Consider the following 13,858-nt stretch of genomic DNA (forward strand, 5'->3'; position numbering starts at 1 on the left):
ATCTTTTGATGATTGTCCAAAACTTTAAACAAAAATAATTTCAACTCAAATATTTTCTAGACAATAACAATGTATGTATCTTGAATGACAGATATTTTAAAAATTTATATTTAAAAAAATACAAACACCCAACATCCTCCAAGTACAAATCAAAACAAAAAAATAAATAAATTGTAGAAAAAAAAAAAAAATCAAACAACGTAATCCAGCTTTTTTTTTTATTGTCAAAATGACAAATAAAATATAAAAATATAAATAATAAATACAAATAAATAAATTGTAGAAAAAAAAAAAAAATCAAACAACGTAATCCAGCTTTTTTTTTTATTGTCAAAATGACAAATAAAATATAAAAATATAAAAATCTATACAGCCACCAGCGTTTGATTCCCCTAATTGTCAAACTTGCACTGTATTTTTTTTTCTCTCCTATTTTCTCTACTATGACAGAGTGACATTAAACTTGATGAGCCAGACGCCAATACAACAGAAGAACAAACAACACTAAAAAAAAAATATATATAAATAATTTTTTTTTCTTTTATTTATTTTTTTTTTGTCTTACAGGCCATTTCACTTTTTTGTCACGTATATGGAAGATTCCTTACATCAGCCATTCGTGTTGAGAAGCGATAAAGACATCCCAGAATGACTGACATTTCTGGGGCATTAAAGCAAGCTCGTTGTTAAGGGGAGGTGGCAATGATAGTGATGAAGCAAGGTTAAAAATAATCAATGAATTGACTCAATAAATTTTAACATCTGTATTAAAAAATAAAAATAAACTGAGTCATCATTTAGTTGTTTGTTTGTTGATTAATATAATGATATAAAAAATGTAAAAATATTATTTAAAAAAAAAAAACATATTTTTTAATGATTCGTTGAGTTTTGAATTGTGCAAATAGCACATATGATATATTTATTATTTACATGGTTATTCATGACGAGACATATATCTATGTAAATATATAAAATATATAAGCATATTCCCAACGAGTAGTATCATGAATATGTAGATCATTTAGATTAGTCAAAAGTTTGATGCTTCAATTCAGTGAGTATATGTGTGTATATCACTTGAGAGTTTGTCATTATTTTAAAAGCAAGATCAAGATGTCATATTAATAGAAATAAAAAACAACATTATCGTTAATGGAATTTTAAGTAATTGAAAATTATACTAGATAATAATAATTCATTATTGGCATAGGTAATATTAATTATTAAATATATCCAATTTTGTAATTTTTTTAAAGCTTGATATATATTAAATTTTGAATAAATATAAATTATTTTGTTTTAATTTGAATACACATGTAAAATACAAATACTGCAGTAAAAATAATTATTTTAAGGACATTCTTTTAGACAATTTAAAATTATTTAAATAGAATATTTATTTTGTTTTTTATTGAAGTAAAATTATGATCATAAAAAATAATATTGATGATAATTTAACATTAAGAAATTAGGGTCAATATGACAATAAAAATAATAAAATAATATCAGTTATTGTACATCATAAATATACAATTGTATATTTATTTTCTGGTTATCTGATTAGTGCAAGTAAATTTGACGATAAAAATTTTACTATCTCGTCATTTTATTTCTTAGTATTTCTTGTTAAATCAATTGCATATATATAAACTTTTTTGATGTTACTTTTACATTATGATTGTCTTGTATATGGGTAGTTTGACTTGACCATATTTATTTTACACACACGTGACCTAAATTTATTTATAGTCACGCGATAACTATATTTATAAAAATTAAAAAAAAAAAAAGTAAAAAAATTTTAAATTAAACTTTTGATTATTTCATTTGTTTTATTGAAAGAAAAATTTAGTTTATAAATTTTCATAAACATGATATTGATTTTAGTATTAGATTCATTTTAAATTTATATTGAATTTATTTTATTATTTTAAATAGGAAAAAGAATATGTTAACTTTTTTTCCGGGCTGTGAATTTTTACAATTGAATTGTTTCAAATTATTTTTAGATTTACTAACAAATTCACTCGATTTGCCCGATCATGTAATTTTTTTTGTTTCTCATTTCTTCTATTTCAATTTATTTTATTTCTATGAAAAATCACGTAAGTGATATTAAAAGATAAAAAGAAAAATACATTTGAAAATAAAAAACTTTAATCGTCTTTTGTAAAATAGAGTGGTCTCAGTCCAATTTTGTGGTCAAGATGTGACTGAACAAGCTGACAACTGACATAATCCTCTTTTCAAGTTTATTTCAAATAAAAAATATATCAATCTCGTTGAATTTTTAAACTCTATATCCTTCGATGAAATAACATTCTCAATAATTAAAAAATTAACTCTTCTAAAATACAAATGCTGTTTTTTATTATTCATTCCAATTAAACTGGATAATAAAATACTTTAAATCTTTATTTATTTATTTTATATATTTAACAATAGATTGATAAATAAATATCAAAAAAATTTAGCCAATGAGGGTAATAGAGAATAAGAATAATCACGATGGAAATTGTAATGATGCGATAAATTTAAAAGAAAGAAAAAAAGAATCTAGGCAGGAAAAATAAATTAGCAGACGTGATAAAACGATTTAACGCCTCTTAAACTGGCTTTCTCACTTTTCCCATAAATTTCACTCGATCCTTTTTTTTTTTTTTTATCATTATTTTTTCTTTTTTTTCTCGACAAATGTTTCAAATATTGATTATTATTATTATTATTTCTTGGAGATTTACAAAAAAGTGAGAAGGGTCACATGATTAATCTCGAAGCAACATGTTTCCAAAGATTTAACACAATTTTTATTATTTTATATCCCAGAGAATTATAGATAATGACTTTTTCAAAATGATTAATGTCAAACGAAACAATACCTCCATACATAATCTTCTTCTTCTTATAATGGACAATTTTTTTTTGTTTTTTAAATAAAAATAAAGCTTTTATTTTTAGCTCAATGTCTTTATCAACTTCTTTTTTTTTTTTTTTAATACAAACGAAATCATTCTCTTTGTGAAAAAAATTATAATGATGTGAGTAAATAAAGATTTTATCATGTAAATTTATCTCGAGTAAAAAAAAAAAAGTGATTAATAGTTTCACAGTGTCAGACTGAAATTAACAATTAAAATGTATTTAATGAAGGTCAATTGAAATGAGTCCTTGATCAGGATATAGAAATATTAATTTATTTAAATATCAAATTTGAATAATTAATTGCAAAATAAATTCAACTACAAAAAAAAAAAATAATCATAAAATTTTATATTATGATTAAATAAAAAGTAAAGTAATATTTTTCCTTTGACTTAAATTAATTTATATTGTATTAAAAAAAAAAAAAAAAAATGTGCTTTGTTTAAAAACAATTCATAAGAAATATTGTTATATAATTTAAAAAATATATTTTTAAATAAATTCTGAGAATTTCAATAGGAGAAAAATAAAACAAAGTATTTTTATAACGGTTTTAGTACAAAATATTGTTCAATGGTGAATTGTTTTATTTTTTTTTTTTCTGTTTGTGATTGTCTATTGATGATTATACTACAAAAGTATAACTTGTCTGTATTGTATTTTTTTTTTTGTTTTTGCATGCGACTTAACGTAGTAAATGTCGTATTAAACATTCAGTGGCTATCGTCCCAGTTATAAAAATGATTCTAGACTATACCTCAAAACTATCAAAGCTTCATTATCGATCTGACTAAACTATTATAATTCCAATACTAACACAACTCCAAATGAAATAAATACATGTTTTTTATTTTTAAATTCAGTACCTCAAATCGAAACGTATATTTCAAAAAAAAATTAATTTATAAGTCCTTTTAATTAATGATAATATAACTATGAAAAAAATTGAATAAATTCGTCAAATTAAAAAATATAATTTTGGGTCTGATCATGCTTGACTTGTACTACTTGCTTATGGTAAATTTTATAAACTTTTTTTTTCAAAATAAAATTATTAAATATGTTTTTAAAAATAAACAAAAAAAATTAAAATTTTTATTATTATTCAATATTTTTTTTTGTTAATATAATACACAAGGAATAAAAAAAATTAAAAATTTGGGCTGGCTTTGCGTGTCTAAATAATTCACGAAAAAAAAAAATTAGTAAATGATTTTTTAATCAAGTAAATAGTAGTCAAACTATATGAATATTATTTTAAATAAGTAATATTTTAATTTTCTGTCAACTCACATGCAAGCTTAATGTCATTCAAACTATAAAAAACACAAAATTTAATTTAAAACTTTAAGACAATTAGTCAATATATCAAGTTACCATTATGTTTACCAAACTAATGAGAGAATTCACATGTTAAAAAATGTCATTTCAAATGAAATATAAACAAGATAAAATTAAATACAATATTTGCTTTTAGCTTTAGTGAAAATCTTGAAAAGCATCATTAGAAATTATTGTCAAGCAGACAAAAGATAATAAAATTAATTAAATGTATAATGATATTATCAAAGGATAAACTAAAAGCATTAATTTTATTAATCTAATGTGCTTTATTTATTTGTTGAATTTTATAGAAACTGGTGCTGTGAAGGAACTGATAAATCAGGACCAATATAGATAAATAAATAATAGTTGTAAGCAATGAATACAAATGGTAATGCAAGTTCTCAAGATGGTGGAAATGGTGATTATGGAAATAATGAAGAAACAGCAGCATTACTTAGTCGTGTACCACCACCAGTTGTTGTTGCAACAAGTACACAAGGAAAACCTGTATTAACACGACAAGATCGTGCAACATTTTTAGTAACATCACCACAATTATCAGGTTCTGGACTTGGTGGTTCAGAAGAAAGTGCAACAAATGAAGATCCATCAACAAGATCAGTACCAGATATTGAATTACATTGTCGTCTTGATGGAGAACAACATCAACAACGTTGGTCACGTCATCTTAATACAACTTTGTATCGTACTAGACAAATATCACAGCCCTACAATAGATGTCGATGTGATAGAAGAGAATCACTTGCTCCATCATCAGCATTCCATCTGGCACGTAGCATATCAAGGTAATTTATTTATTTAATATTAGCATTTATCAATTTTTCAAGTTTTACAAAATATATATGATTTATTTTTTTTAATTTATATTAAAATTAAGAGAGAATTTTTGGACAAATAAAAACTTGAAAATAGAGTCTCATCCAAAAATGAAAATTTAGCTATTTAGGTCATGCTTGTGAAAAAAATATTTTTAAGCATAAATTTCATGAAATTTTGCTTCTAGAATTTAGACTATACTTAGATGTTATTATCCTAAAAATTTTATAATTTAAGTTCAATTATTTTTATTTTTATTTTTTTGAATTTATATTTAATAAAAAAATTTTTCTAAACAAAATTTTCATGGAATTATGCTTCTAGTATTTAAACAAAATTTAAATTTTATTATCTTAAAATAAATTAGACCTCAAAATATCTATCTAATTTCTAAAAAATAAAATCAATATATATTTTACAGAGAAAGCGTAAAAAGTAATCATCAGTGTTGTCCTTGTCAAGCACCACCACCACCTGTATTAGTAACAACATCACCAAATACTAGAATAATACGTCAAAGTTCACAACCCGAGGCATCAGTATGTTGTTGTACTGGATGTACATGTCCCTTGCATTCTGGTGCAGCAAGTGCATCACTACGTCAACTTCGTGAACCAGGTGATGGAATAGCCGGTATTGCTGCTGATTCACTCAGAATAAATGGCGGTATTCGACAGTTTCGACAGGTAATAAATAATTTCATTCGCTTGCATCATCTATTTCAATCTCTTCATCTTTCACAGCAATACAAATCATATCAACAATTATTTTTTCTTCTATTTCTCTTTGACTCTTTTTAATCTTTTTATAATTTTTTTTTATAAATAATCTATATACTAACAAGCCTTTGATTATTGTCGTCTCATATTTCCAATACATTAAACCAACTCAATAAAATAAGAAAAAAAAAAAAAAACACCTCAGCACGTGATCCTCTGTGTAATGTGGCATTTAACTTTTAATTTAAATAAAAAATAATCTCTTTTTATTCAATACATATTATTCATTCAATATTATTTTGGTTGAACATTTGAAAAAAATTTATCTCTTTAGATGTATAGTTTTATTTAGAAAAAAAAAAATCAATTTCCGTAGGGCATAAAAAATTATTAGGCTTTCATAATATATTTTGAAAATTTAGAATTTAACTGATTAATTTAATTAATCTAAATTTGAAATTTGCAGCAATGTCTGTTATCAAGTGGTTAACAATTGAATTATAATATAATTAAATTAAAAATTATTTTTAATAAGCTCTTTATAATTATAATCAAGTTTAGTATTCTCTGGATAATATAATCGATTGATACTATGATCCAATAATAATTGTTTTAATGGTTTTTGAAATCATTAAATTAATTGCCACATATCTGGTTAATGAAACTCTATATACTTGTATTTTTATTTTACATTATATTCATTATCAAATTGACTACAATTTTGATAATAATAAATTCTATTTTTTAAATGTAATTTCCTCGGTTTTCTTTTTACTATAGTAGATAAAAAAAAAAATAAAATCCAGAGAAATGAAGAAAAAATGTTAAGTAAAATTGAAGAAAAAAAATAAAGTATTTGCAACTGAAAAGTCTTCCACATTTCTGAAGATACACAGTCGGGCTTAGGGCATGCTAGAATTGTATTTTTTACTTATATTTTTTCTATTCTTATAATAAATATATATGTTCGATTTATTTTTTTTTTTATATTCAAAGCTCAGTGGTTGAATTGTATAGCATTTTTGTCAGGCATAAAACCTACACTTGATAAAATAACTAAATTTTTTTGTGGCCAGTATAAAAAAAATATAAATGACAAAATAAAATGTCGTTTTTACCGGAAGTATATATATATATTTTTATACTTAATCTAGCTTTATAAAAATAAAAAACCCAAAATGACTTTAACAAAATTAAATTTTTTCTGCAGTGAAGAAACTTCACTGCTTTTTTTTTTTATATATTTGGAGTGTTAAATTTTAATTTTACCAAAAAATTTAATGAATATTATTTTTGATGAATTATGAAATTTTTAACGTCACACACTTGATTGTCTTGTTGAACAACCCTTTGTTTATATTGACAATTCAACTTTTATTTATTTGAGCTGTGTTAATGACGCATCGAATTCACAATGGTATTTAAATTCGCAATATATTGATTTTATAAAATCCATATGAATAGAGGATTTAGATAAATAGAAAAAATATCGTTGGATTTTTTTGTGATATTTTTTTGACAGTGGATATATACTAAAGTATTGGAAGAAATCAAATATCTTTCTAACAATAAAAATAAATATATATTAACAATAAATAAAACATTTGAACAAAAATAAAGTGCGCTAGATATTTTTGTGTCCATGTACTTACTCAATTCGTATTAAATTACTTTTCAAATATAACTAAATAAATATCTAAAAATAAAATGCATCTGTAGAATAAATATATTTAAAAAAAAATCATTCATAAAATATTGATAAATAAATAATACAACAAAAATCAATAAAGATAATAATATTTTCAAGTTGTCAATATATTGACATAATATTGCTTTTAAAAATTATTTAGATGAATAAATTTTTTGAATAACATAATCTGTATTTTCTGGGATGGAAAAAATTTTTAATCATTTATATTTTTTCGGTTTTTTAATTAAACATTTAGCTCGAATTTAAAAATTCAATACTAAAAATTTTAACATTTATATTTTTTTTAATTGACATTTATATATGAAATTTTTTAATTTTATTTTCAATGAGAATTGTTATTTTTATTGTGATATTTAGTCGTATCAATCAGCTTAAATAATTGTGTTAATTTTGAAATTTTAAATAAAATTTAAAGCTCTGTTTGAATGATTCAGGAGTGAAATATGAAATATATATTGCCATAGGCCAGTTGCATATGAAACTGACATTCTAGTTATTTACATTGCTACAAGCATACTTTGACTATCAGTCCCTTTGGGTTTGTAAATTTGCATAAAATCATACCAGCTATATGCGAATTTAACGATGAATATATAATCTTTTTAATTGTACAAGTAAAAGAAAAAAAAATCAGTAAAATTGCTCAATAAAAATAAATAGAAAAAAGGAAAAAAAAAAACTATTTTCATATGTCGAAGAAAAAAATTCAATTATACATTTAAATAAATTTAAAATTAAATAATACTTCCATTGTTTTTTTTTTTAATTCAATTACTGTTTGAAAAAAAAATTATATATATTTTTCAATTGTCAAGAAAAGCATAGAGGTTTTAAAAAAAAAAATTAAAGTTGAAATTATTCTATTGTTAAATTTTTTTTTTCGGCATTTGAATGACAATTTGAAGAGAAAAAAAAAATGTTTGTCCACTGCAAGGTATTAATAAAATAGGTCACATATGTAAACACATTGAAAAGTATTGTCAAGTGGATTTATAAATTATTTCTAGTCGGCTTGATGGGTTTTGATAGCTCTCGTTGCATAATATTACTGATAAATAAATATGTGAAACATGATATCGTAAAAAAAAAAAAAAATACATAAAAGCATTTTCAAGTACAATAAACTTTTGGATTGTGCTTGCGGGCTATGTGCTTGCAGAAAGCTGCTACAAGTAGATTCCTGCGTTATTATCTACTCGGGTAAATAACGTCTTACCGACATTGATAATAAATTTTCTACAACTGTTGGTAATTGAGCTTTAAAGCTTTTTTTTCTATCTTAGTCAAGAGAGGACGCTTTAAGAGGAGGAATTCGGAGAATAAAAAAAAAATATATAAATAAGAATGTAAGCTTTCACAAAAAAAAAGATACAAAAATAATTTTTAAAAATATAATAACAAAAATATATTGTTTATGTAGATTTCATTGATTAATTATTCATAAAAAATTAAATTTTTAAAAACAATAAAAGTTGAAAAATAATGACAAGACAATTTTTATCACGAAATAGAAATTAAATATTTATGTAAAACTTTTCATTTAATAATAAATTTTATTCGCTACAATTTAAAGAGCTTTTTCATCTGATGGAATTTGAAAATTTATTACTGAGCCTCTGTCGTGTTTCACATTGCTTTTGACAGTGTCAAATAAATTCAACTCAACTTAGTGCTTTGCAGAAAATTTAACACTATATCTAATTTAAATATTAAAAATTTTCAAGATTATTATCGTAATAAAATAAATAATTAAATATTTATATTTAGCAATTATTTATAATAATTTTCTTGACTTTGAAAAACATATTTTGAATAATTTGATTTAAAAAAAAATTGTAAATTTTAATAGCTCAAGCATGACAAAAAAAACTCATCAATAATTCTTTTTATTTATTCTTTTGAATTTTTTGTTTCTCTTATTTATCTATTATTAAATATACATTATTTTTTTTTTTTTTTCCCGGATACATGGTGCATTTACCTTCTAGAAAAAATTTAACAATGTATACAATTCAACTACAAATTTTTTATTCATATTTGAATATAAAAAAAAAAAAGTATTACGGATATATTTGCATAAATTGAGCTTTGAACAAAAAAATAAATAGTGAGTTATAGATAAATATTAAAGCAAAAAATCATATACGTTTATCAAACAAAGAAATATATTTGTAAAAAATTATTGACGATTGATTTTAATAAAATAGAAAAAATTTAATGCATAAATGAATGTTCAATAAAATCGTTGAATGTAAATGAAGCTTAGTGGAATTTATACTGACGTTGATGATTAATGAATTTCATTTGAAAAATTAAAAATGACAATGGAAAAAAAAATAATAATTAATCTTGAGAATTGGAATGCAATTATACTGTTAATAAAAAAAATAAATAAAAAGCAATTTATAAATAATGAATAATTTAAAAATATGAGAATAATAAAATTGGAAGTATGTATATTATTTAAAAATATATTATTCAACAAAATGTATTTTTTTTTATCAAAATAAAAAAATTGCGTGTCAAGTCAAGAACTGTTTAAATGATTTTTTGTGTTAGTGAAATTTATTGAAGTGAATGAACATCTACTGAACCATTGAGAATCGGTATATGACCCCGGTTAAATATTCATAAAATATTCTGTTGATATTGCTGATCGATAAATACATTTGTTTGATGTCATGCATCCTTGAAATAAAATAATAATAAATAAATTAAGCTCAAATGAAAAAAAAAAAAAGAAAAACTAATGGACTGAGAAGAATCATGAAAAAAATTTGAAAGTAAAATATCAAACTTTTATTACGCTTTATGTGCACATTGTTTATTCTAAAAAATCAATGAAGAATAAAATCATTTGAATATAGTGTTGCATTAAAGAAACACAAGAGTCATTTCCTGAATTTTTTTTTTTTATTTTATATTTTGATTGACTAGTTTGACTCGAGAGATGATCAAGAAAAAAAAAAAAATATCACTGAAAATTTCAACAATTGATTTGTCTAATTTTTTTGGAAATTGTTGATTTAAAATTTATAAATTTCAAAGAGGCGTATGTCTTGGATATGTTTGCATAATTATTTCATTAAAAAAAATTTTTTTCAATTGAAAATGTAAAAAAATTATTGGAAAAAAAAATTCCAAGATTAATTCAATTTATTTTATTTATTTTAATGGAATAATATTTATCAATGTAATAAAATTAATATAAAAAAATATTATTGAATATGACACATGACAAAAGTATTTTTTTTATTTTCATTTTATGGTTTCAAAGTATAATCCATTTGTTTTTTTTTTTATGTTTATTTTCTATTGTTAAAATGAGGCAGTAAAAATGACCACAAAAAAAAAAATTGTTTTTCATAGTGAGGATTATTTTACGGTCATAGTGCCAATAAAGATAAGGGACTAATGAGTCCTGAAAAAAAAATCAATAATGCCAATGACATGATAATATTCCTTTGCGATGAAATAAAAAAATAAAATAAAGAAGAAATGAATATATATTTAAACCACAAGACATTGCTGCAAAAATTATTTGCTTATTTAAGGCCATTAGATAATTTTTAAATGAGATTTAAAAAAAAAAAAAACCATTCTGTCAAAAATACTTTGGGCAAAGTAGTTAAATTCATGGCAGTATTATTTTTCTAAGGTTTCAAATTTATCGATTAAAAAAACGTACACCATTCTAATTTTAATTTATCTATTTTTATATAAAAAAAAAAAAAAATAGCAATACTCTAATATACTTACAATCATAGTCTATATGATATTTTTTATAACAAAGTTTTAAACAATTTTAATAATTAATATATTTACTAATCAATAATTTAATTTCGTCATTTTGCATCATGTTAATGTTTCGTTGTGTTGATGTATAATTATCTTTACTATAAATTTTTTAGTATAAATATATGTTTGTATAAATCAACAAATTAGTTTTGAAAATAGTAAAAATATTATTTCCAAATGAAATACATTTTTATCATATATTTATACTTTTTTTTTATGTTAAATGTTGTTTGATGTTTAGACTGTAGAATACTAAAAATATTAACAATTTAAAATGACTATAAAGCTTAAAAAAAACTAAAAAAATTCATTTGAAAAAAAAATTATGTATATTAATATATTTTTTAGATGATAAGTGTAATGATATATTGACAAACATGAACATGATATAAATGTTCTGATTATTGTGTGGCGTGACAATGTTATGACAACGTGATCGGTAACTCGTTTTTTTTATTATCGATTAAATATATATATAAAAAATATTCAATAATAATTCAAGGCCATCAACAAGTTACAAGTACAACTATCTTTCGTGAGAATTTTATAAAATAAACACAACTATTGACTAGATAATAATAAACACATTAGTAAAAAATGAAAATATGAATATTTTTTAATTATTTATATGCTATACATCTAACAAAAATAAAAAGTTATCATTTAATTTTTTTTAATCATCATTTAGTTGAGTACCAAAGTTTTATAATTTTCATATATAAAACCAAAACTTGACCCAATTAATAACGCCAATTGATTGTGGTTTTGTTTGAGGACCCTTTTCGCCCTAGCCACCCCAACCCCAAAACTACCCCCAGGGAAACTATTTTACCATTTTATAAATTGATCGTTATTAAAGAAAATAGAAAACACTAAAATCATTCGACATGCACACTTTAAAACATTACCATTTCACAAATCAACCAATGCATACATGTAATTATATCATTTATGTAATTTAAGTAGTTTTAGTATAATATATTCATAAAATAGTAATAATTTATTGAACAAATGCACCTTGTTGAGTCTTTTCAATGTTATCAATCATAACAAGTTTTGATTGTAATTATTATTTAGTGTAATACACACAATTACCCTCACAACTTGTTGGAATGTATGCTGATCTTTTAAATATGATAAGAATTTATCACGCAAAGAAATATTTGTCATGAATTATTTACATGAATAACAATTTGAACATAAAAGAAAAAGATATTGATAATAAATAAGTATATTTAATTATGAATAATATAGCAATGAAATATTAATTTTTTCAATAGACAATTAAAATTTAGTATGAATTACATGCAGAGAAAATCAAGGACAATTTTTAATTAATTAATTTTTCTTTTTTCCAATTGGTTTAATGGGTCATTTATTAAAATAATAATTTGTGATTATTATTTATGATTAGTTGTTGTATGTAAATTTAGTGTAAATTGATATTATTATTTTTTTTTTTTTTGTAGATTTTTATTGGTATATTAAGTATCAATTTTAGTGATAGTTTGGGTAATGTATAACTACCCTCAGGTACACTTTAAAATAATTATCTTGGGTTGAAAGTAAATGGTAATTTAATATTCAACGTGCATTACATGAATACATAATTGTTTGATAATAATACTAAAATGATAATTTATATTTTTTTCAATTTTATGTTGATAATTGAGTATTGATTTTGGGCTGCATGTAAAGAAATGAGAATAAAGGTTTTTAGAATATTTAAAATTTCAGTATGAATTAATTTAAAAAATGAATGATAAAAAAAATATTTGAAAAGACTTTAAAAAGGTGAAAAAAAAATTACCTTCGATTAGAAGAAAAGTAGTATATTAATCCCGTGATATATTAAAAAAAAAAATATATTTGATAGAAAAAAATAAATAATATCAACGTTGATATGAATATAAAAACAAAAAAAAACCACAGTTTCCTTGGTGGTGGTGCAAATCGTCAATGGGAACGACAACAACAGCGTATCTACCTTCAACGATAAATTCTGGTGCAACAACATCAGCTGGTTCTGGTGGTCAGGGTGTTGTACTTTGTCCACGTACACTATCACAGGCTCGTCGCAGTAAACTACGAAGAGCACTTACCGAAGCAACATCCGAGACCGTCACCTACGTTAAGACGGTGGGATTTATATTTTAACAAAAAATATATATTATATTTGCATTATTAGACACTCAAAATTATAACGCACACGAATTTCATAATGCAAGTGGAAAATATATAAACCATAAAAGCACAAAAAAATAAATTACATTTAAATTTGATCGATATTTATTTCTAAATATGAAAAAAAAAAGTAATTATAAAAAATATATATTTTAAATTTCTATTATCAAATTTAAATTTTATATTTATTTTTTTATATTTAATTTAAATTTATTTTTTCCACTTGGGCACATTGAATTTTTTCAACACCGATTGATAAGTCACTTTCACAAAAAAAAAAAAAATCAAAAAAAAATTGAAACACGTTTTATCACCGATACACCCGCTTGTGTAGTTATTTAGATTTTTTTTTTTTTAT

At 22.3% G+C, this 13,858-nt stretch overlaps 1 protein-coding gene across 2 annotated transcripts in view; it reads left to right on the forward strand.

Moving 5' to 3' along the window:
• LOC122855677 (small conductance calcium-activated potassium channel protein) overlaps positions 1-13,858 on the forward strand; it is a 67,237-nt gene that overhangs the window by 10,152 nt on the left and 43,227 nt on the right. Inside the window, exons 2-4 of one of the 2 annotated variants that reach the window (XM_044157224.1) lie at positions 4,560-5,057; positions 5,510-5,774; positions 13,249-13,455. In XM_044157224.1, coding sequence (XP_044013159.1) covers positions 4,627-5,057; positions 5,510-5,774; positions 13,249-13,455 — 903 coding nt within the window. In that variant the 5' untranslated portion in view covers positions 4,560-4,626. The remainder of the gene's footprint in view (positions 1-4,559; positions 5,058-5,509; positions 5,775-13,248; positions 13,456-13,858) is intronic. The other variant, XM_044157225.1, reaches the window with a different exon arrangement.

The sequence above is a fragment of the Aphidius gifuensis genome, linkage group LG4, assembly GCF_014905175.1.
Source record: "Aphidius gifuensis isolate YNYX2018 linkage group LG4, ASM1490517v1, whole genome shotgun sequence".
Classification (NCBI taxonomy): Eukaryota; Metazoa; Arthropoda; class Insecta; order Hymenoptera; family Braconidae; genus Aphidius; species Aphidius gifuensis.